Source organism: Diceros bicornis, chromosome 36 (genome assembly GCF_020826845.1).
Source record: "Diceros bicornis minor isolate mBicDic1 chromosome 36, mDicBic1.mat.cur, whole genome shotgun sequence".
NCBI lineage: Eukaryota > Metazoa > Chordata > Mammalia > Perissodactyla > Rhinocerotidae > Diceros > Diceros bicornis.
Genome location: NC_080775.1, coordinates 11,936,937 through 11,963,075, shown reverse-complemented (window position 1 = coordinate 11,963,075; position 26,139 = coordinate 11,936,937). Strand labels below are relative to the sequence as shown.

The 26,139-nt window shown below is 41.6% G+C and overlaps 1 protein-coding gene across 6 annotated transcripts in view; it reads right to left on the bottom strand.

Moving 5' to 3' along the window:
- The window catches only part of CELF2 (CUGBP Elav-like family member 2), a 308,590-nt gene that overhangs the window by 113,388 nt on the left and 169,063 nt on the right, over positions 1 to 26,139 (bottom strand). For all 6 annotated transcript variants that reach the window (XM_058532399.1, XM_058532404.1, XM_058532400.1 and 3 more), the window contains exon 3: positions 4,114 to 4,196. In XM_058532399.1, the coding sequence (XP_058388382.1) occupies positions 4,114 to 4,196 (83 nt within the window). The remainder of the gene's footprint in view (positions 1 to 4,113; positions 4,197 to 26,139) is intronic.

The window sequence follows — 26,139 nt, the reverse complement described above, 5'->3', positions numbered from 1 at the left end:
TGATTGGCTATATCATCTAAACAAAGGCAACCAAAATTCGTCCAAAAACACAAATGCCTCAGCTGTAGAAAAAGTCACTCTAACAATTTTGCACCAAGCCCAACAGCTCAACAAGGAGTCCTTCCTGTGCAGGCATGGTCACAGTATTCTCTTCACGCTACGGAAGCATTACTCTCTAGAGATCTCAAGGGGGTGTATGTGTGTAATCAGTATAGCTCAGTGCCCGGCAAATAGTAGGCACTCAATAATCATTAGTGATTTATTAATCTAATGAAATGTCAATAACAAATAAGGCACTGCTTCCTAAGATTTGATCTCTTGCTGAAGCATCAAGCCACTATTTCTAGAAGAGAACATGATCGAACCAGGGAAATGACCCCAGACTCTCATTCCTTACTCTCTGTGTTGAGCTGTCGAATTTGCTCCCTTTATTTCTAATATTATGTTTCTAGGATTTATGTTGAGCACTTCAGAGGATGTAAGACCCAGTGTCTTTCTCAGTTACATGGTAAGTGACTGGCTTGAGCAACGTGTTCTTAATGACTTTGCACTGTGTGAGGTCCTGATCCTTCACCTTATTCCCCACCACCTTCCCTGTAAAGGGTCTCTATAATCCATACATGACATGAGAGGAAGGGTGCCTGTAAATAAAAATCTAGGAGCGGACACATTCAACTGCATAACAAATAGTCCCATCAGCTTTTGTTCACCTCCTATACTAAGCAAGTTCTTCGCTTTCCTCAAGAGCGAGAGACGGTACCTAAACATTCATCGAGTTTGGTTGCATGATAAAGTTTCATCAGATACAAAACATCAGCTGCAAAAGAAAATGAAATAGGAAAAAAAAAATACCCTAAACACCCAGCACTATTTGATCTTGTTTTAAATGGAAAGTTTTGGACACTTTAGGAAAAAAGGCAGCAAGTGCCTTTTTAATGGATTTTATCTGCAGGAAAATGATTACAACCAGAAAAGCTTTAAAGTGTCAGCTGGTGATGCATTTTTCTTTATCCCTTTTATTTTTATTCAGAAAGAAATTGAAGGCATATGGCAAAGTGCATCATTAATTTCTTATTAATTTCATAATATGAAGGCAGCCAGTTAAAATAGTAGTGCTACAACTTTAAATTACCGAACTCACTTGGTATTTAATGAGAGATTAAGCACAGCAGGGTTTCTGTTAAATTAAGTTGTGCCTTCACATCACAGTGGGAAAACAGGTGTATATTGGTTTAAAATTATGGAAATGTTGACTAATTCCAAGGCTTGTAATCAAACAGCAAGGCACCCTGTAATATTTTTTCCCCAAGAATATGCATTAATCTTTTATGTCTGGTCCCATTTCTTCCTGTCCACCAAAAGCTCCCAGCTGAAAGGAAATCACTTTCATGTTTTTCCTGTTGCCATTAAGGGTGATGTTTATCAGATACAGCTATACATAAATGCAAGATGTGAAACTCTGTTCTCATTTACCTAATTTGAAATGGCAAATGCAGCAACAGTGTGTGCACTGTGACAACTATGGGCCTCCAGACCCGACTTTCCAAATTTTCATTTAACCCACCTCAAGTAATTGGCCGTATGAAATTGAACTGGATAAAAAGAAAACCAAAAACAATCCACAAACCATCTTTTCCAACCCCAGAATTATCGTCCTTAATAATGGCTCTCTAAAATCACCATTCTTGATTTCTGCATGCAGGATTTTTTTGTTTCTGTGTGAGGAAGATTAGCCCTGAGCTAACATCCATTGCCAATCTTCCTCTTTTTGCTGAGGAAGATTGGCCCTGGCTAACATCTGTGCCCATCTTCCTCTACTTTATACCCGGGATGCCGCCCAGCTTGACAAGCGGTGCACGGGTCCATGCCTGGGACCTGAACCTGTGAACCCCGGGCTGCTGAAGCAGAGCACAGGAACTTAACCACTACACCGCCGGGCCGGTCCCTGCATGCGGGATTTTTAGGGAGAAGAGAAAGACATGTACAACATTTTTTTTTTTAATACAGAAGATGCTATTTTTTGCTAAGACAAAGGTCATAGAGTAAGATGTTCCAAAAAGAAGCATATTCATCAGTCACTTGTATGTTTTTCAACATGGCCCATTCATCTTATTAACTCTAGGTTTCTTGAGAGCACCTTCACATATGAAGGTGGCATGTTGGGAGCTGTGCTTCTAGTGGAGAGGACAAATTCAAATTAACCAAGCTTTGCATTAATTTAAAATAGGATGTGACTTGGCATCAATATACCATAAATGCTAAATAACAAATTCACCATCTCAAATATTTTCTTGTGTGTGTGTGAGAAAGAGTGGCCCTGAGCTACCATCTGCTGCCAATCTTCCTCTTTTTGCTTGAGGAAGACTCGCCCTGAGCTAATATCTGTGCCAGCCTTCCTCTATTTTGTATGTGGGTCGCCGCCACAGCATGGCTTGATGAATGGTGTAGGTCCATGCCCAGGATCCGAACCTGCAAACCCCAGGCGGCTGAAGTGTTGTGCACCGAACTTAACCACTGCACCATCGGGCCGGTCCCGCGAGTATTTTTTTTAAACATACATAGAAGGGATTTGTGTGCTAATTTCTGTAAAGTATTTCTTTTTAAGAGAAGGAATACAAAGTAGTCTTTGGGTTTGAATAGGAGCCTGGGAAATAAAAATTATTTTTTTCTATTGTTGGTTGAGCCAGTAAATATTTCCCTTGCTTGCTTCATTTGATAATATGACTTAACACTGCAACCTCCTAGAATTTACATAGAAAAAATTCCATTTATATGGAAAATGAAGCTGAATTAATATATTTATTTTTTTAAAGTCATTGAGGAAAGCACTTAGACATACGAAAAGCTGCCTGACTAAAACCACTTTAGAAGTTTCAGGAAGAAGTAGTTAAATTGGGAAGGAGAATTCTGGTACCTCCCACTTGCTTTTTTGAACCTTCTTCTCTTTGACTTGCTCACACAAAAAGGGGAAAACCAAGGTGGTGTGATTCAAGGCTAAGGTTCATAATTTATGACTTTTGGGTGATTAAGAAGTTAATGTTTTAAAAATCTTTTGTTGAATATCTCGCCACTACAAATATTATAAAATTTTCGATGGATCTAAGGTGAATTAAACAAACCTATCTTTTCTGGGGGTGATGGGTAATTACCCATTTCTGGGTAAATGCATGTGTTAGTGTGTACACACACAGGGGTGTTTGTGTACATCTACAGAGACAGCTAAATGACACAAAGTTAGAATTATACCCTGAAAACATTAGGGACATCACGTTATCTTTCTTTTATTCTTATCACACCTGGTTTCAATAAAATCATTATCATTGTACTGCTTACACAGGTTCTTCATTATAACCAACACACATCATTATGATATTAAATTAACTCATCACTGATGATAGGGTCAAGGGAAAATATCCAAACAGCACAGAGAAATTTCGACTAGCATGCACTACATAAAATCGCCACAAAACTCCAGAAATAATGTATTCCGATGAAGTAGCAATATACAACATCAGTTCATTTCTAGCAAATTGTGCTAATCATCAAATATTACTGGGAAGGAAATGGAAAAAAAATGGTAAGCTTTGTATTTTCTGTTCTCTATCAACACGAAGCCACAAATTGGGCATTAAAACATTGACTTTGTTAACCATCATTGACTGTTTAGAAACCATTAGGAGGTTTAATATTATGGCTGTACAGGGTACATTTTGTCCTTTCAACAGAAAATCTAAAGACTAAATTTGAAAAGGGGCTCCTGGTAAGTAAAAGCTTTTCCTTTTCCATTTGCTTCTCTTGTGTGTGTTGGGTTTTTTTTTTCCCCTTTTAAAATCTCAGCCCACCCAACACTCTTTGGCAGCCACGGCGATCCAGTGGGGTCATTCTGATTTTCTAACCAGGGACACTATTTGAGAGCTCTTTCCATCAAGCGTTAATGTCACTGCTTCTTTCTGGGCCGGCCAGCTGGTTCGGCTGCTGCAGGGGGAGAGACGCACACACTCCTCGACAGACCAAAGTCATTTTTGGCACTAAGAGCCCATAACTAGAACCTTCAGCTGAAAGGACCATTTTCAAGCAATAAAGTGATTTTGGTACAAAAGTAAACCGACTCACCCCAGGTAAAGTTTTAATATTGTGCAGTGCATTCTGGGCCTCAAGTGCAGCTTTTCTTGTATAAAATGTTACGAAACAACAACCTACAGAGAGAAATGAAAAGGTTTTAGAAATTTCTGTGAAAGCTTTACTTCGATATAATGGAGACTGTGTTGAACAAATAATCTACTTAAAAGGATGCACAATTTAAAAATAATAAAGTGCATGAGCACAGTAATAACAACATCTCAAGCATTTACACAGTGCCTTTCATCCTAAATCATATTTATTAGCTTTCCCCGCATTGGAGATCAATTCATAACTCTGTGCACCAACCACCTGGAATACAGCTCTTCAGGAATGAGGGCGGGAGGTGGTGGGCGAGTTGTCAATGGGGCTTGTGGTGGAGCAACTACATAAAGAGAAGTGTTTAATCACAATGACAACAGAGGAAACTTACATTAACTGTCATTTTCTTAAAGGTTATCTCTAGAACATCACACTTTTAAAACACTTTCTAAACTCAAAGGTTTAGACAACTGGATTATAAGCTTCTTAAAAGTTAGGATAGCACTTGATTCTTTTTTGTCTCCACCATAGTACATAATACAAAGTTCCGTACATGAGACACTCAATGTTTATCGGCCAAAATGAAAGACTCTATTTTAACCAGTTTAGAAATAAGTTACGATATGGGTGGGCACGTGCTCAAACACATGTTTGCAGACTCTGTGCCATGTATTAAATATGGCTGTGGCTCTTCAACTGGCAACCTCTTGATGCCTGATTTCCAAGAGCTGATGGGAGTCCAGGCTGGATGCCCCTCCAAAAGAGGCCAACCAACTCTTCCCAACCAACTCCCTCCACCAAAGAAAATGATGTCGAAACCTCAGACCATTCCTTCTGCGTTCTGAAGGATGGCTGCCCCCTTTTTGAACCTGTAGCTCAAGAGACTGGTTAACATATTTGGTTAAACCAGGAAAAGTACTAGTTACCAATTTGTTAATTCACATTCAGTTTCCTAAGCTCAACCAAGCTTGGAAAGGGTGGACTAAAACTTTAGAAATTTAAAGAAAAAAGATGCTGCCTGTGACCTGGGCTGTCTTTGGTAAGTTGGGCTCAGAAAAAAAGTGGCAAGAGGCACTCACCAAGGTTGTACATATTTTACTCCAATTTCACTAAAGGATCCTAATGCATGGAGAGCCAGAGAGATGAGAAGAGCTTTGAGAGGTCTTCATACGCCAAGTACAGCAAGAAGCATGAGAGAAATGCACAGCACTTAGGCATCAACATTGGTTCTATTTAGGGGAATGATGTAAATGAGACCCAGAGCAGAAAAACATGGCACAGCTGGAGAGCAGGGAGTTGGCCCCGCAAGCCATCGAAGGTTTAGAATCACAAATTGGCCATCTGATTTTTCAAAACAAAAACTCATTCAAAGGAGTGCACGAAAATAAAGTACAATACCATTCATACAGCATTCCTAAATACATCCAAGATGCTTCCTCCTCATTTGGAAAAGAAACTTGGAACCTTGTTGTCATATACTTGATTTCGTTGGAGTCTACCAAGATTAAATATGCAAAACCTTCTCCTTCTGGACAAAGTAGAGTATGATCACAGCTTCCTGGCATTTAAAAAACTCCATGCATTCAAGGATTGGAAACCCTTAAAATTAAACCCTTAAAATAAAATGCGTGATGGAGGAACTTGAAAATTATGAAGTTTCTTTAAGGAATCACAGATGGACAGACTGATCATTTTTATATGAGCTTTTCACTTCCGCTTCTGACTTCTTTGACCAGAGTTCATTTGGCCATGCTGCCTGATTTTTTTTTTTTTTTTTTTATCAAACTTAAATTAACGTGTGATCTTAGCTTCACTGACATAATGTAAGTCCAAAAAAAGCTACAGGAATTGCTTCAAATCAAGGAATAATTTTAAACAGGAAAGTCAAGCCCCAGTTTCCAGTAACCTACTGCAAGCATCCTAAGAAGAAGAAAAATACCAACTCTGCTTTACTAGGCTTGGTATAGAAGGAAAAACAGGAAAAGACATAACCTTTGCTTTCTCAAAGCTTCTAACAAGCAGATTCTCAGTAAGTTCTCCTTTCCCTCCCCCCGGCTTATGGAGTTGGCTTCTAGATAACGAAGCAATGAAGAAGCTCTGAACTTCAACCTCAATAATCAAAGCTTCAAAGAAAGGGCAGAATCGGATACTTTCAAGCACGGAGATTTGGGGGTTGTGATACTTACACAAAGAAGATTTAGGGATGGAGTAGAAGTTATAAGGCAGTTTGCATGCCTCGAAAGAAAGCAACTATGGAAGAATCAGCTCAGGAGATGAAAAACAAATGCCGGTCTGGCCATGCTCAGAGTTAAGAATGAAAAGTCTAGGCTGGCCTAAAAGAACAGTGGAATGACAGGGGAACTGAAAATGGAGAATGACACACAATGATAAGATAAAAGCAGCAAGGAATAAAGACCATGTAAACTGAGAGACTCTTGTGTGTTGGGCCAATTTGAAGAGCTTTGACCAACATGCAGTAGCCTCAGGAATAAAGAAACCTCTCCTGCCTTAAAAACACTCAACCAAAATCCCTACCATTTCCCATGGCCTGATATTCCACTAGGATGGTACAGTTCATTTCCTATTTAAGTATTAAAATGCTACCCTTAGGGAAGGTAACATTTAATTGTCCCTAGCTATTTACATCTTAGTATGCATTTGGCAACTTAAGGTGCTTTCCTCTTGAACAAAGTTCTTAGTGAACAGAAGGTGGTATTTGTGTGTTTTTTAATTTTTTTGAGAAAGGGCAAGTTTAAGCTGATGTCTGAGCAGTATAGGGCAGGGGTGAAGAGGGGAAAGGAATGAAGAGAGGAGTCTAATGCACAGAAGGGGAGATGGGAAGATACTCCAAATTTTAAACTCTTTCCAATTTCATCCTGGGCCCATGTTGCCTGTGCAACTGATATGGTGAAATCAGGGACTGATCACTAAAGATCCTCTTCAAACTATGCAAAGCTCTTAACTCATTTACTCTAGACCCACTTAAACCAAGGTTTTTTTTTTTAAAGCTTACGCCAAGAGAAGCTCTAGTTCCAGCTGTAATACACAGGAGAATACCCTGGATGACATTAGTGATATGCTTCCCCCACTGCTCATTGACCCCCAACCCAACAGCTCAGCTCCATAGGTGCCATGCTTGGCAAGCAAACCGGGAACCTTTGAAAAAAAATGTAACCCATCTCCAGGTGGGCATAGCCCCACGGCTTGGGAGCAGAGCCCAGGCTGCATTTCTACCCCTACTTGTAGCCTCTGTTGGGCATCCTCATGCAGTGAACAACTTACACCAAAATGGGGATTCTGGGACAAACAATATTATTGAGAAAATCACCCCAAAACTCTTCTTTTGGTTTCATACATTTGGTTCCCAAGTGACTCAGGGAAATATCTTACTTCTCTGTATCTTAGTTACTTTAGTTTCATCACCTCCAAATCAGTGAAGAAAAACCAGGTCTGCCAACAGTGCCCCCAAAACTACACGGACATACAGGCTAAGTGCTTCATTCAGAACAAATTTATTTATTAATTTTTGCTGAGGAAGATTTGCCCTGAGCTAATATCTGTGCCAACCTTCCCCTATTTTTTGTATGTGAGTTGCTGACACAATATGGCTGCCAACAAGTGGTGCAGGTCCGGGCCTGGGAACCAAACCCAGGCCGCCGAAGCGGAGCGTGCCGAACTTAGCCACTAGGCCACGGCGCTGGCCCCCAGAACAAATTTTTTAAAAGTCAACATTATTCTTCACCTTTTGTGGGCTAAAAATGTCTTGCACTTCATTCAGCATGCATACTAATTCACTTCATAAAAACGGTGTTTGATTAAGTTATCTTAAAATTTGCAGGCTAAATACAGAACCACAAATTTAAATAGTCACCTTAGATGCAACAATTTGTGTTTTCCCCCAAAGGGACTTTCGTCTGTACACTTCCAGAATAAGAATGGTTTGAAAGACTGTTGTTTCTGTGAGTACTCTCCCAGCTAACAACCACAGTCTTTTTTAGCCATCTATCACTTGATATGCTCACTTAAAATCTTAGGTTCATCGACTCGCAGAGATTATTTCAACAAAGGAAAGGAGAAATATCATTATTTGCCCTGATATGGTAATTATCACAGCAAAAGGTCAGGGAGTTACTAGAGATCCCAGAAAACCTATGAAGGCTCAACAAGGTTGGAATTTTCTTTCCTGCCTACCCGAACTGCATGTACAGCTGTTAAGGGAACCACCTGTCTCTTAGATTTCCCCATGCCAGCTGTAACTCAGGTCTGAAATTTCCTGGATTCATTTTCAGGTCAGCTGCAACACCAGATGGCTCAGCCATCTCATTTGGGGGACAGGCCTCCCTCCTCGTGCAGGTTCTGTTTCAAACATCATTGTAAGGTGGGTGGTTAAACATTGACAAGATCCACAGGTTCTCGTCCATGGTCAGTGGCTGCCATGCGCACCAGAGGAGACAACCCTTCCGGCTTCAGGATCATTCCCGGAATCCCCCTTTCCCTGTTGTCCAAGGACTGCAGAGAAAGGTCTCGCCCCAGGTCAAAGATGGGAAGACACTGGCCAGGGGACTCCAGGGGATTAGCAGAGGCTAATGCAGTTTGATGAATCAGGTGCTTCACCAAGTCTCAACTCTCGTATTTCTGCTTAATGGCGCTAATTTTTACTGCTTCACATTTTTCTACTTGGCCCATTTGACACAGTCTAATAAGCACTTGCACTTGACCATTCCTGCCACCTTCATCCACTCATTCAGGAGTTTCTGCCAGTGACAGCAGCCAGTTTAGACAAACATAGCATTCCACACCCAGGTTACTTTACGGTGTCCCACTTTTCAACAGTTTCAATAATTCACTGTATCAGTAAGAGCTCTCGATTTTGGAGTAAAAAAAAAATCCATCTGTCACATGTCTATTTATCAACCCCACCCCATTACTCCTCACCAGGGCTTTTTAAATTCACAGGTGAAACAGGTTCAGTGGTAAAAGGTGAGAGGTGATTCTAGAAACAGGTATCAGAGTCTTAGGCCTATGCAGAGCCTACCATTGATGACTCTAGACTATCATCAAGAGATGGTGATGAGTCTGCACATTTCTTCGGTGGGTAAACACATTAAAGCTTACTGGCCATTAACATCTCCCTATGAATTCACAATGAATTCCTAGCAGAGCCCCTAGGACGGCAACATAAGACAGATGAATTCTGATGGTAGAGAAGGTCTAGAGAGGAAGATCCCGGCGTGCAGAGTGCTGTCTGTGAAGGCTGGCCAGTGCAAGCCTTCACAGTGAGCATCTCCGGGTGCTCAGCAAGCAGCAAGTGGGCTCCGAGGGAACGAGTCAAGGCGACTGAGAGCCTTGACCGCCCAGACTCCCACAAGTTGGCAACTTCAGCAACCTAGTTGCGTATGTTCAGCTTGTAAAGCAACGTGTAATCAGTACTAACTGTGCGATATGATTAGACGATCTTGTATCAGAAGTTGAGAGTGGCAGTCTCCAGTGAGGCTAAGAGCTCCATACTCCAGATAGGGTAGATGCTGTCTGACTATCTCTCTTCACAATAGTTTCTGCTGTCGTAAGAGTTCCCTCAGGTATTTCGCCAGCTTAATTGCTCAATAATTTGAGACACTGTTATGAGGTTCTTGTTGTTTTCAAAGATAAAGCCTCCAAGAAGACAGGCCAATGGTATCTACACACACACACACACACACACACACACACACACACACACCAGTAGTGTATTTAAAATCACAGACACTGAACTTTACTGAAAGACTCTAATTTTAAATGATCTAGTGGATTTATCCTCAAAGAAACCATCTGGATTATCACAAATCTTTTCAAACCACAGCTGTTTCTCTTGAAAATCTTTACTTGGAAACTCGTGGTAATAATACTCACAGGAAAGAAAGACTGCACACTACTGTAGAGATAACCAGTTTTATCATGGCTTGCCTTGAATCAAACAGCACTTTATTTACCTTCCTCAGTATGGAGGGCAGTGTAGACACAGCCCTCGAGACTGATACCAAAGATTAGATTTTAAAATTAGTTCTGCCCTTAAGAACACAGACACCAGGCTCATTAAGCAAACTTCCTGTGAGGTTTCTAAACCTTACCAAATTGGGGAGGAAGGAACTAAGGTATGATGCCCTGGAAACACTATTTTAAAAAGGCAGTTTTCTTTAAGTCTTTGACTCTAAACAATGGACAACAAGACAGTTTTTACTCTGTTTGTTTTAAAGAATCCAGGTATAAAGATGAGAGGTTAGTGACTTGAATGGTTTTCAGTTATTGAAATAGTCACCTGTCAGCTGTAGGGTAGAAATTTCAGATAACATGCCTACAATTTACACTCTCAGTGGCACAGGAAGCCAGCCCTACATGTGGCAGGTCTAGTAACACATTCCTCATGACCCTCCTGGAGCCACCAGCCTGGAGTGAGGATAAATTCTCCCACAAAAAGTACTTTCAGGGGCCGGCCCCGTGGCTTATCGGTTAAGTGCGTGCGCTCCACTGCGGGCGGCCCGGGTTCGGATCCCGGGCGCGCACCGATGCACCACTTCTCCCGCCATGCTGGGGCCGCGTCTCACATACAGCAACTAGAAGGATGTGCAGCTATGACGTACAACTATCTACTGGGGCTTTGGGGGAAAAAATAAATAAATAAATAAAATTATTAAAAAAAAGGTACTTTCATAAATGGGAAAAAGGATCTTTTTGAAATTTTCTGGTTTTAACTGCTAATTCTTTTTCTGAGGTTACTCTTCAGTAATACCTTAATATGGAAAATTGTGGAACATCTTCTGAAATAGAAACAAATAACTGGAAAACTTGAGGATGGAGGAGAGAAGGTGAAAAAGTGATTTCCCACAGTTAGCTAAGCTGTTACTTAGAAAGAAGAAAAGAGAAGAAAAAGTATTTCAAGTTCAGAGCTTAGAGTGCTGTGCACGTGAACACCCATCTCCCAACTGAACTCTGTCCACAGGGTCAAAGGAGGGGGCTGTCCACGTCTTCAAGGCCATTCAACATCTTAAACATAAGAAATCCACATTACTTTGTAAATGTCAGCAAATGAACACTTGAAAACAGCCACAGAATGATCATCTGCTGATTGAACCCTGCGCTTATTTCTTTTAAAAACAAAGTAATAGTCCTGGCAGACAAATTCACTTCAAGATATATTTGAATTCAGGACATCAACAAAGTCATCATGTTGTGAACTGAAAACTCCTTTAAAGGCTGCCTTTGAATTCTAAGGGGCCGCCTGATCAAGAGACTAAGGCCCTGGAAGGCTGAATTAGTGAACTCACTCCGGTTTTTTTCTTTCTGTGAATGAAGCTCTCTTTTGTATGCACATTTGCAAGCAAAGCAGTTGCCCTGCTCTACACAAGTGGAATTGGAATTGGGATCCTGGCTTCTTGTCAAGCCAGTAGCACACCAGCCAGTTTAAGTCAAAAGAGGACATACTCCTCCATACTTGATTCCCCTTGCGATCTATTTTCTGCCTCAATCTTAGCCACTAGCTAGAGAATTTAATACTTTTTTCAGAGTCCAAAGGTTGCTATCTAAGTGGTATGTTTTACGCTCATGTGAATCTCCCACACACTAAGGTTTCGACTATCAATCATTGGCTTCACCCCTGCCAAGACCCTCGACTTTCAGTTTCTACGAAGCAGTTAAAGGTTCAAAAAACCCCATCAAAAATCCCCTGAATTAAATTTTTAAAGAAAACTTAACATTGACCTTTAAAAAAGAGAAATAGTTTTCCAGTGGTCTAGAAGGTGACCCTCACCATCTTGAGGAAAAAGACAATGACAAAATGCCATTCTTCGAAAGTACACAGATGCTTCAGGAGGCAAACTGGTACCTTAGAGGAGCATGGAGGTATCCCCTTCCTCAGCCCAAAGTCCACCCACCAAGAAGTGGCACGGCCAGTTGAAAACCGTACCAAACGCATCATTATTAACCCGCGGCTTCCGTGGTACTCCGTGTTTATGCCTCCTACTCCATCTTCAAAATGTGGCTCGCCTTAGAACAGCAGAAGATGGGGCTTCACAAGTAATGCTACCAATTTCACAAGCTCCATTTAAAATTCAGTCCCCTTGCTGCTAAACACATTTATGTATTCCTGCATACGATTTTCTCATTGTGGCTCCTCTCACCCTGGGTGCTGCACCAAGGTGGCTGCAATGACATAAACAGAGATACGAAGGAAAAAAACGAAAAAAGCAGCAATCAAAGCAAAAATTCGTTCTGGGAAGTACCTGCAAGAAGATGAAAGAGGTTTGTTTTGCAAACCTCCCCTACCCCCTTTTTTTTTTTTTTTTTGCTTTAAAAGCAAAACCAAGAAAAATAAAATTAGAGGAAGTTAACGTGGCATAGCTTTCTCGTGGCTTCTATGGCCCTTTTGTAGAATCACAGAATTTTACAATTAGCTAACTCTGCTGACCTAACTCTCCACCCACTTCCCATAGGAGATTAGCAGACTGCCCACAGGCACACAAGGAGCTAATTGCAAAAGTAAAACCATTCCAATAATTATTAGTTGACAGTACCCTTCAAAGTCAATGCCTATCACAGGAGAAGACGCCATGAACCACCCCCAACAGGTTCCGCCCTGCTCTGCAAGATCCCCAGAACCTCCTTTCATGTCACCAAAAATGTCTTTTTATAACCTAAACCTCTCCTGTTTTGAACTTTAAGTCTCCTAAGACAAACCTTTTTTTATTTTAAAGTGGGACTTCCATAGAAGCTGCTAGAATAACAGCTACCCAATACCAATGCCACATCCTGTAGAAATCAACTTTTAATGAAACCGTATCCAATTAGCTTAGTTTTATAGAGTTTGATATAATTGGCACCCTGATGTAAAAAGTATTACCATCTGGCCACTACCTAGGAAGCAGAGAAACAGTGCTGCCATTCTGCTCTCAGCACTTGAATTATGAGGATGCCCGGTTTGGATCACCACACGCCATCCCAAGGGAATCCCCTGGGAATTGCACTGACAAAGCCGGAGCTGTACCTCTGACTTCTGGCTGCCTGAAGCAGAGGTCCTACGTTCCCTTAAGAATCCAAACTCATGTCCCCAGCAAGATGACTCCTATACTGCAAATCTGAGCCAACTTTTCAGCCTGGCAGAGAACACATCTCATGGGCTCCACGCAACCCCTGCACCTTTCCTCAGACTCCACACCTGGCACACTGTGACCACATTCTGTTAATTGGCCACAAGATCTAGGCTACCACCAGCCTCCTGCTGCCCTGGAGACTTCTCTTGGAGGAACCATCTCCCGAAACCCCCCTGGCCCTGTGAAGACAGGCACGCTCTCTAAATCTTCTGCCAGGAAAATTGAGTTTCTTTCTTTCTTTTTTTTGACCTAGATTATATCGACTGCAATTGTCAAGGCTTTTGGGAAAGCAACTGAGGACGAAGGTGCATGGCTATGTGTGGACTGCAATACTTCTTCACCCACTGTGACGTAAATCCCAACAAGAGCAGCACACAGATAGAATAGATATCAAGGGCAAAACTGCGGGCATCTGCTTCTTCCACCTCCCTGAGCCTCTGAAAGAAGCCACTTAGTTAAACCGTTTGAAACGTCTAATAGCTGTAAAAGTATCTGGAGAATTTTAATGTCACCCTTTCCCCTACAGGCCAATCACTGCACTTAGCTGTTTCTTGAATGCTCCCACTCTGCTCTAAGCACTGAAGGTGAGTTTAGGGCTGATGAGCCTGTTTGTCAGGGAGCCATGGGGGACAGGATGAAGGAAATAAGCAGTCTCCTTTGTTACAGAAAACATCATTTGACCTTTGGAAGGCAAGGTAATAAGCCAACTGTGGATTTGATTACATTTTTATTTTTTAAATATGAATCCTAGATTAGGAGGGAGAACCATATTTTTTCTCTAAGAGTAAGAAAAAAATAACATGATAAGCTAATAGAAGGCCATAGCAGGCAGTCTCCTTAAAGTCAGTGTGACTGGTCCAACACCCTGGGCCGGTGGGTCTCCCAGGAGTCTGGGTGGCAGGGCAGAAAGGGGTACCAGTGGGGATGGCAGCAACTCCAAGGGCCCAGCGGCTTGCGTGGGGCTTCAGGCTGAGTTAACCAAGGTGACTTCACATAGATTAAGGAAGTCGACCCAGGGATAAATGTGGGAGAAGGTAGTTCTATCTTGAATCCAATTAAAAAGGATTTAGTTTCTAAAGTACTGAGGGACCTCATTAAAAGGAAGTTTCTAATAAAAGGTTATTTCGTAGTACGCGTTCTCCTGAGGATAGGATGGCATTATAATTAGGAGCCTAGTGGCAATGAGAGTAGGTTAAATCATATCTTTTTTCCCATGATTCTCAATTCAGCATACTGGGGTATAGACGCTTCCCAGCCAGACCAGCCTCTTAAGGTGAACTCCGTTGTCCTCCTTCGATGGTGTGGCAACTCGTATTCACAAGACTACGAATACAAGCCCCTTCTTGTTAGCTTGAGTCAAACACAGCTCAGCTCGACACTTAGGCACACATCAGTGGTATCAACGGTGTTCTAGCTTTGTATGGGCCTCTTCTAGGTGCGGCTGAACTCTCATAAGAGAGTTTCAATCCAGAGTAGAACCAAGGTATTTTTTTCTGGAATTGGAGTGAGGAAAGTTGTACGTATTTCCTCACTCTGGTCTTTACGACCAAAGAGAAATGAAGAGGCAAACCCTTTGCTATAGAAACTGTATTTTGGCTTCAATAAAGATCTGTCCTTATTTTAGACATTTTCCGGTGGTATGTGACTCTCGAGACTGATATTTACGGCCATTATAACTGCCTCACCCACTCCCACGATAACTAAGTCATCTTTCGTGTGCATGTAGATTGGGGAGGGAGATATTTTTACAAATTGCCTGGAACAGCGAACGCCTATAAGAAAAGCACTTTCGTAGCCAAGTATAAATTGATGTTCCTGTGATAAAAGGCAAGTATCCTTGGTCCCAGAGTCCTCAGGGCAGAGACTGTGACAGTTTTCAAAGTGATACTGGGTATTTCTCTCCTGCTTCAGTCAAAAGCTTCGCAGTGAGCAAAGCAGTCGGCCCTTATCAGCACTTCAACTGACTGGGTGTTTGACAAATTTCTTAACCTCTTTAAGCTTGTTTTCTTATTTATAAAATGGGGTTAGTGACAGAAGCTACATCATAGGGTTATTATATGAAATAAGATTATGAAAATGTGTAACACAGGTGCTGGCATATACGTCAAAGTGCTTAATAAACGTTAGAGATGATGGACCACCTGAAATTTGTTAGGTTCCTCCACAAAGCCGCACACTCAAAGAGACCCTATGAGGCAGGTGAGGGATAGGCAGCATCACCCTGATGTTGTAACAAAAGACATCGAGCTACAGAAACGCACATCAACACTCTTGCCATGATGTCACACTGCTCCCCACTGGTCTCTGACTGGGAGAGAGACAACTGAGCCTCTTTTGTAAGTGATGACCACGCACCCTTTAATAGGGTTTGGAATTGATTTTGTTGTCTTGCTTTCCGAAGTAATTACTCGGAACCAGCCAAGTTCACTCATCTGCATGGCCTTTGAGTGCTATGAACATCCATTTACATGGCCTCTAAACAGTCAATCCATTTTAATGGAATCGTTTTGATGACTTTCCTTTTCAGTGTCTAACGAAATTTTCCCCAACTGTATACTCGATGGTACTCCCCCCTACAAGGCAAAAATTCCCTAAAACAGTTGGTTATTTGAAATAAAATCTGTCGCTGTCTAATGAGCACACCCGGGTTTCATTACTACAAAAGGGGTTTAACCACCGATTTGTCACTTCCCTTTATTTCAGCAACAACAGAGGAGGAAAAAAAGCAGTGACCCTGGGCTTCGCAGGAAGAGGTGGCACTCGAAATGTCGAGGATCGGGAGAGGAAAGGGAGGGAAATGTCAGGAGGAGAACTGGGGTCTATGCCCCCTAAGTATGTCTGGGCACCCCCTGAAATCAGGGTTCCTAGCAGCTGGGTTTCACTTCGAGAGTTACCATCACACGATGACAAGAAAAGCACTGACTACCTAATCAATTGCTGTCTCTTAGTGTAGTTCGGCTGTTGCTTTATTATCATGCTTCCTAAGGACCATGGAAGCTCTTTGAGGGCAGAGGGCCATGTTGAAAGGGTTCTTGGTCCCCTTCACAAGGGACAGCAGGGTCCTAGGCATCTAGGCGCTTTGTAAATACTTACTGATTGACTGTCCTCAGGTCATTTTCCCATCTGCTCACCCCAGAGCAACACGGTTTTCTTTTAGACTTCATGTTCCGCCAGGCTTTCTGATTTGGGCTTCTAGTGGTAATAACAGTCCACGTGACACCCTTCAGTCCACTTCCTGAGAAACGACTCTGGTATAGTTGACCGATTTCTGACCCAAGATAGGTGTGGTTGGATGGTTAGGTGAAATAGATTTTGTTTGATCCATTTAGTAAGATAACGAATACACAGCGCCAAGCTCCAACTCTGGCACACAGAAACCACCGCGTAAAGACTGGCTTCTTTTCTTCCTTCTACTGTATGGTGTAATTTAGGTGCCTTCAAGGCTCCCTCTACATCCAGGGTGATTAAGAATTCATCATCCAGAGGGGGCACTTTGGAAAGTGGAAGGCGTAATATTAGTAACTATTCTGGGACAACAGACAAAAACCAGGGCCATCGTAGGCAAACTACGTAGACCCTTCTAGCTCATTCTCTCTCCTAATCCTTCTTTTCCTCCTCTGAGCTTCATCCTTTTAGTTTGAAACCCAGATGTATATTAAAATAAAAATTCTTCCGAAGAAACACCACCATGATCTATTTTTCCAACGATTTACACTGAAGTATCAATAAATCTATGGCTGCAGGCTTTGATAAAGAGTTTATACAGTGAGAACATGGGTGCTGGGCCATGAGGTAGTGTCATGAAAGAGGAAGAAAGTGGGGCGGCTGGGGGAAAGAAACTTCACTCATATCGTAATTTTGACAAGGGCTGGTTCTGATCTGACTGTGACCCACTTTAAATACCAGACTGAAGCGAGTCAAGACCTTAGCAGCCATCTAGTTTAAGTCCCTATTTTCAGTTAGAGAAACTGAGGCACAAGGTGGTACCTTGGGAGAGTCAACCCTGACAGTTGACAAAGCCTTGACAAAGTCTAAATTTCAACCCAGATATACACTGAGCACACCTTTCCATTTTTCAGGAAATTAAGTAAGAATAACTGATTTGGGATACAAGAAAAATATAATCCACGGTCCTTGCACTTGATGTGCTTAAAATTTAGCTTCCGAGTTAACTGCTCATTCTCTAGCAGGTAGAGAGAAGATTTACCTTTTTGGCCACAGACTGTCTCCCTCGAAAACCTCAGAGGGAAAAGTGAAATATTTCCTTGATTTCAAAATTACAGAAAACTCTACACACCACACGCTGATTAGCGGCCACTGGGTTTCATTCTACTAAGAAAACGCCCTTTATCAGCCTTCCCCACACTGCACGTACACCGAAGCAGTATTTGATCTAAAAACTTTCATTTTTCTCAATCATTGCCAATGACACTTATTCTTCTGTTAAACCCTTAGAAAAAGAGAAAAGAAATATCCCGCAGGCTCCCATTCCGTCCCCAGATGACTGGATGAAGATGGATTTCCAAATCTTTAGCCCTTTTGGACTTAAGGGCCACTGCTTGGTTGGATTTCTCTCTCTGTCTCTCTCTCCACCCCACCCCAACACGCACATGCACGATTATTAAGATGCTGATGAGAAGAAAGGCTTGTTGTAAAACACTGTGCAATGAGCTAAAAGGCTCTGAGCAACCAAGATCATTTACAGGCCCAGCCTCTGCTGTACTCTATTGCTTCCTAATGTGCAGATAACAAATGATAACAATACTTCTTTGTAGTTAAAAGAAATGTTCTTCTATCACTAAGGGTCTCATGGTTAGTTCCACATTTTATTCTATCAGAAGAAGATCAAGAGGTCAGGCAATCCCAAACAGTGGCTATTCCAAATATCTTTTAAATACGTCCCGGAATACTTTTTATGTTAGTGAGAGGAAGACTTGCCTTCCTGAACACAACTGCCTTAGGCTAATGTTAAAGTTGGTTTGAATTCCCTGAGCACATTCCAATTTGTTGAAAGGGATGCGGTCCACGCGACTGGTGGGTAGCAAGGTAGCAAGGAGAAAGCAGTCTAGGATTCCAATGTGCTATGAAGAGCAAACCAAACAAAAATTCCCCAGACCGCGTGTCATTCTTCTGGCATGTTCAGAAAGCTGGGTGGAGCAGCTTTCCATCCTTCAGTTTTAGACAGAGGTCACTGATAAAAAATTCAACCACTATTTGTCCCACATATTTATGCTTTTAATTTTCATGATGGTAAGCTTCTAAAAGACTCAACATTATGACAGGAGGGAGAAAAAACTCCCAAGATTCCATTACTAGTCAATCTTATACACTGAGCTGTGTTAAAGAGCTGTCATAAGGTGATATATTCCAAGTCTCTGATGTAAAGCATAAAATAGCCCTATGTCAAAATGACTGGTAAACTTGGTCAACTGAATGAAGCAATCAGCCAATTCAAAAAAAAAAATTCAGGGTCTGGCCCTGTGGCTGAGTGGTTAAGGTTCCACATGCTCTGCTTCGGCGGCCTGGGTTCACAGGTTCGGATCCCGGGTGCAGACCTACTCCACTCACCAGCCATGCTGTAGGGGTGTCCCACACACAAAATACAGGAAGACTGGCACAGATGTTAGCTAAGAGTGAATCTTCCTCAGCAAAAATAAAAAGACAAAAAAATCGGGTTTGAACAGATGTATTAAGGCTACATGGTAGAGTCACAGTATAATCTTTCTATACCACGAGGCCATAGCCAAATTCTAAGACTAAAGGTAGCTAAACAAGAGTTCCAGGAGTTGAGTTTCGTCCATCTAGTCTGCCACCATTCCTTACAACACAGGAGACTCAGTCTAAAACTGCAACAAATGTGCAAAATACCTTTCCACAATCTAATTACATCTTAAAACAGTGTTTCTCAAACTTTCCTGAAGACAACCATTACCTGGCGTGTTTGTACAACACAGATTCTTGGAACCAACCCAGGGTCCTATTGTGTCAGCATTTCAGGGGAAAGGCCTGGTAATCTGTATAAGAGTGTTCCCAGTGATTCTTATCCTCTAGGAAGCCTGGGGAACCGTACAATAAAAGACACCTATGGCAGAGACTGCCCGCTGTCCACCCCAATCCGTTCTCTCATCCCACAGAGCCAGGATTGTAGCTGGGCACATGGAGAAACCACATTTACCAGCCTCTCGCCATGTGACTACATATATTCTAAGGGACTGGGAGTGCAAGTGATATTTGCTGCTTAAGGGCCAGGGCTTTTAAAACAGCAGATGTGACTCCTCCATATTTTCTTTCCTTTTCTTCTGGATGGACACAGATGGCAAAAAAAAAGCCCCAGGAGAAGGCAGAGCCACAAGATGAAGGCTGGATCCCTCTATCGCCCTGTGGAGGAAAGCCACCCACCAACCAGGACATTCATAGAGGACTACTGACATGAGCAAGAAAGAAACTTCTACTGGGTTTTAAGTCCTAATACATTTTTGGGTCTATTTGCTATAGTAGTTTCGTCTATCCTGATTACTACCACACCTAGTGGTAAAAACAAATATAAAAATATAGTTGAAACAATGGCAATGCTGAGTGTGACAGTGCTCTGCCACACCCCTGTAGCACATTTTCACGGGACTGCCCAAAGCGGCTACATTAACAACACACCAGAAGGATCAAAGTGAGTAAGTTTTAGAATTTGGTTTCAGAAAATTGGAAGTTGGTGGATGGCTACTGAGAAATCAGGTAGATAACGTGAGTGATGCATTTATACCTGTATTGAACAGTTTCCTGCTGAGAAAATCCTCTTTTTTGAACAAACCACTTGGCAAAATTGACCAGATTGAGAAGAAAATGTAATTCTTGATAGGCATGTCTAACGTTTCAATCCTCACTGATAAATAATTCTTAATTTTATTTGCTTATATGGTGAGATTTAGTCCATAAATAAAAGTTATTTTTTGTCTTCTCTTTCAATCTTTTCTCTCTTCTCCTTTGTCTTAGCATTTCTGAAAGTGCTGATCCAGTAGTTCAGACTTATCCTCCACTTCCTCTCTTTACTGCTTCTCTAACCAATTAGCATTCTCAAATGAGGCTGGGGCCCAGGCACGGGGTGCTGTGCAGGTAGGTATCGAAGTCTGACCTGTAGAGGTCTCAGCGGGTCTGGACCAACTTGGCCAACAAAAGAGGTAGTATCTTGTACCATTTTCCTGGGGTAACTTATGAGCTAGCAAGTGATGTTTTGGTACCCTAACAGCTTTGCGATTATTTTAAACCCCTTCAAAGAATTCCTGAAAATAAGCATATGCTCAAATACAACAAAGTCTAAGAGATATCAAGGTGTATGCTATGAAATCTAGGAAACAGGAATTTAATAAACTCCTCTCTTTTCTTTATCCTCCTTGGTTGGGATTGCATGTAAATCTAAACAGATGTACAGAATACTAAGTATCTTTGCTCACAGAAGATGCTTTTCGTCTTTTAGCATTGTGATATAGGAACAAAGAGAAATTAATATTTGGAATGGAGGCAAGGGTGAGGCTGAATGTGAGAGAGATACCTACTTATAAATGCAATCCCTTAATAGTTTGTAGGCAGAATGGAAATCGTATAGGCTAACTGGTTCTTGCAAACTATTTGTAAAACTTCTCTAGTGGCCTCTGAGAGTTAATACACTCCCTCAAACCTCTTATCCGACCACTAAGTTGATATCTGGAAAGTCTGGGTGAGTTTGTACATCATTCACTCTCTTTGGCCACAACTAGAAATCTGTAAGGCCCGTCAAAATCTGTCCGTGGGAGATGTGCCCTAAAATATATTCTCTGGAGCACCCCTCCCACAACCCAGTTTTGTGACATCGATGCCGGAGCATCTCTGGGTCCTGGCTGCCCTGGAAAGCTCCCAGGTGAGAAATTCAGGTCATACAATCAGGACACATCTAGGTTATCTGAAGCCTGAAGACTCGGATTGCTTTTCTCTCGTTAGTCTTCATGACATCCCTTGTTCTGTGTTAAGCTTTCCTCAGCACTGCTTCAGACAGGCAATGAATAGATTTCGTAGAGTTAAAAAAAAAATTCTAAATTTCTAGCCATCAAGGCTAACTTCTTGCCTGTCAGCAGCTTTTAAAATATTGATGGCTTTTTCCTCATAACAGACAAGCCAAGTGGAATCTGGAGGGCCTGCTCTTAACTGTGACTAGAAATGGACTCCATGTCATTAAATATATTTTTCAAGAGAAGGCACACTCAGAAAGGGGGTCGGGAACATCCATTGACCCCCCTCCCCTTTCTAGGCCCCATCTATCTAATCTAGACTCTAGAAAGTGCCATAACATATGGGCCTGCTCTGCTCACAAGCTTGACATCCACGTCTGACACTTCAAGTTAGGCAGCAACAGAAAGCAGGGCCCATGTTCAACGAGTGACAGAAGAGCTTGGTGGAGGGATACGAGTCTGTCTGGAAGTAATCTGCTATATATTCAAGAGGGAAAGAAGAAGGGGCAAAGAGATGACTAGCAACTGGAAACATCACAGAAACAAATAGAAAGCATCTCGAACTGTCTTTTCAACCAAATGGCTTCTTAACTAGTTTCCAATTAAAGACGTTGGTGCCAGAGATAATATTCTTGAGTTCTAACAAAACTATTGTTTCTTCCTTAATTATCTGTCACCTGTAAAAAAATAATCATACAACTGTACATCATGCTGTTCCCAGCTCTACAAACCCCCGCCCCTAAGGGATCGGTGGTTACCCAATGGGTAAACTACTTTCGGCCCACAAGATGAGAACTGCCCCATAATACAATTCATTATATATGTATTTTTTCCCTATGAACTGAAAAACTCACATTCTACCTTCAGTTCAAAGACAGGTTGTGTAATCTAATCAGAAGACCTTTCTATAAAAGATTTTATTCTGAGTCTTGGGTCTTCCTTGAAACATCAATAAGTCATCTATAGATGACTGCTAACATCTTTGTAAACAGGAATAATTATCCCTAGAGACTACACAGTTCATGAAAAAAAAAATCTATAATGCTTTTCCTTCAGATGAGCTTTGTAGAAAATGCTAGGTTTGAAGCCGACCAAACGACCTCTCTCCTTCAGGTCTTCCTCAATACCTGGCTATGAAAGTAGAATATTAAAAAGCGGATACTGGTCTAGAATTTTTTTAAAATTCACATAACTTTAGACATCTTTTGATGGCTTTCAGAACAAAAGAAAACTCTAAGCATCAGCGTCCTTATTTCTAAGGGGCCTCCTTATGTCTGGATGAGTGAATGAAAGTCTAGTCTAATCAAGTTTATCTAAAAACAAAAGATCAAAGGCAGAAAAAGACATTGACAACAGATTAAGTAGTCTCTCTCACAGGCCTTGCCCTAAGCTTTCAGGCTCCTAGGAGGTCTGACCATCACAACCCATGTTTTTCCTTCTAAGATAACAAAATAGAACTAGCCAATTCGGGAAAGGACTTGCTGAATGCACTTTATCAGTCTCTGCATTCAGCTCCCATGTTTTAACTACAGCAGAATAATTATTTTTGAGATTGTACACTGCCATACGGAATGAGCTGCAACACTAAGCGATAACTGACTGATTACACAGCCATCTTTTAAACATTTCATCAGTCTTAGAACAGCAGATACAACAACTATTTCACGTGTACCAGCAGGTTCCAGATTAACCCTGTGGAGTTAAAAACTGTGGAACCAAATATCAGCTGATTCCAATTTGAAGCAATAAGTCACTGGTGTATGTTGACATAGTTATACGGGGTCTGGTTACCAGGAGACAGTTACGGTACTTTTTAATCCCACTTCCGCATTAAAAAAAATAGTATTTTGCAACTGCCTTGAAGCCACCACAACAATACATTTTTAAAAGAGTAATAACAAACGTAAAAAATATCCTTAATAAAACTGTCAGCATTAAAAGCTCCAGAAGATTCCTCATAAAGACATGAATGAAAATCAGCAGTAAATGCACACCAATAAAGTAAGCATGCGGGAATTGGAACAGATTTTGTCTACATGCACCTAAACATCAGATGACCACTGGGGAATAAAGATTGAAGACTCGTTCCCCAGCTTCCTGCCGTTGACCATGCAAGTCAAACAGAAGTGAGATGCTCTTCAGTGTATTGAGCACGGCAGACCACAGGCCAGTCCGTGCTACTTCCGCTGTGCATTGTTGCACAGAAAAGTGGCTCACTGAGAGATGGCCAACAAATGCTGCCGCTCTCCTTGGACATATCAGACAACCTGGCCACTGCTCTGTATTCTGGAGAGGACAGAAAATGATTTTTGTTTTCTTTTTCCCCTGTGACATTTGATAAGAGACCCTTTGATACTCTAGCATCTATTTTATGGGAACTGAAACTTGAGATGAAAATAGACGCTACTGAAACCACAAAGCCTTTTTACATATGAGAATGGATAGGAAAGGAGGTGTCCTGTGTTGCAATGGAAGGATCCTGGATTCAACAGTTCGCCTGGCGTAACAGAAAGAGTGCTGGCCCGACTCCAACATGGTGGCTTTTGTCCCAAGTCCCCTAGCTGGGGCAAGTCATTGATCTCCTCCACCACAGATTCTTGTTCTTGTAAAATGAAGATGCCAACCCCACTGTGCTCACTCAGAGAGCCCTGATGGAGAATAAATGGGAGGGCGATGTGAAAAAGCTTCATAAACAGATGGAGTCTATACAGATGGAAGTTATTATTAAACAGGGTATCCAAACTCTCTAGTTTATAAGCCGAGATTGGCCGTGGCAGAAGCTGAGCAGTTTTAGGCAAATTACTGTATTTCTTCTCTTCCTCTACAAAGAGGCTAACTATGCTGGTGGGCTTCACAGGATTACTGTGGGATGATTGGGGTAAATGACTCTAAATTACATATTCATGGATTTATATGATACATCTGCTAACCAATAAAAATAGCTCAATTATGAATTCAAACTATATGAAAACGTAAAGGATAAAGTCATTGTCAAGGGGCTAATTTTTTCCCATGAGGTGCTGGTGCACCACAGACGTGGACAAGGGTTTAAATGAAGGCTCTGTTCTGCCATGTTTAAGAAAGAGCATTAATATCTGTGTGACTGCATCTGTGAATGAAGACTTTCAAAAAGCCATTATGTTTTCAACGCAGGTTAATAATAAGGCTATTTTTCCACCCATCCTTTGGCACAGCTGTAATGTTCTTGGCCTCAAGTGGGAGGTAACGTGAAACAAGGAATCAGAGGATAAATGATAAACAGCACATCGGTGCCAGTTCATATAAAATATTTCCAGATTGGAAATGGCTGTTTATTGTCTGGGTGACTGCGACTCCTTTTTTTCCAGCAAGCGTAGAGTCGGGGTGGCAAAGCCTGCCGATAGAGCTTGGTTTACAGCACCTAGGTAACGGTAAATTAATGTTTGTCCTAATTCCAATCAGATGCCAGCTAAACTTGAAACACAATGTATCTCCTGTCCTGTTTTCTTCGGTGACACTGCTGTCCAGAAGCATGGCTGTTGGCCTGGATGGATGTGGCAGGTGGAGAACCAAGTCTGATGACTAAGGAAGACTAAGGAATAAAAAGAAATGATACCTAAGCATGGCTATCAGGACCTGGTGACCTGATACAGAAAAAGCACAGAAGCTGGGGTCAGGGAATGCCAAACTTTACTCACTGCCGTTCAGAACAACCTACTTACTGCCCGCTAAATCTCCTCTTGGTGCCTGGAGGGTTTCTGCTCTCTCTGGTGCAGAAAAATGACCTACAGAGCAGTTAACTCTCTCAGAGAGCACTTTGGGGATATTCTAGGAGAAGGACAGTAAAAGTGCCAAGTGTGACATTACTCTGTTGTAATAGAATGAGAAATATTATCACACCTAGAGGTGTGATAGGAGCTGAGTATAAGTTCACAGTGGAACACTGACAATAAAAATCATAGATTTCTATGGCTTCCAAAAGGGCACTTCAAAAGCTCCTTCTGAACTATGCAAGAAAGGCCTTATTGTCCCCATTACACTGAGATGGGACTAGTGTCACAGGAGGCCCTAAAGTGGCCCACTGAAAATTAAAATTCAGAGCAGAGGCCATCGAGATCAAAGCTCACCTCCATTCCTTCCTGACAGTATGGCTTGTCCAGAATAGAGCCATCGGTATTTCTGGAACCTATATGGCACTATAAAATATGAGGGCTTATTGTTTTCAGTGAAATAGACAGCAAATAAAAACTGAGTTGAACTTCTTCACGGTAAATAACAGCTGTGGGTGTTTGCAACCAATGTCACTTTCTTCCAGATTCAGAAACCATCTGACTATCTATTAAAATTTAACATTACATCTCTAGTAAAATAGCATAATACGTTAATATGCCATTGATCTTTGCTAATAATAACAAAAGAGCACGGGAGGGTTAGGAAGAGTTTATTTCAAGGATCCAGGCAGTTTCTCCTAACGCAGTTCACGTCACCTTTCCTCCTACCCTTCCGTGATCCACATTTGGACCTTGAATGTTTCAGGGTCTCCCTTGCAGAAAAAGGACTTAGTGATTCTAAAGGGCCAGATGAAGGCAAAGGTATAAACATATTTGGGTTCGTGGGCAAAGGCCAATTTTCTCACTTCAAAATTGTTAAGTTTTCTCATTTCAAAATGAAAACGCAATTTAAAAATCTTTACTTTTTAAAGCTCAAAGTAAAAAAAAAAAAAAAAAAGTGAAAAATTATAAAACAGAAAAAACACCAAAATGAGAGTCTTACGATTGCGAGTCTAGTCCCCAGATGACCAAATTCCTAGCTATGTGACCGTATTTAAACTGTGTAAGCCTGTTTTCTCATCCCCAAAATGAGCAGACCAGCCTACTCAGCCTCTTTCCCAGGATTATCCT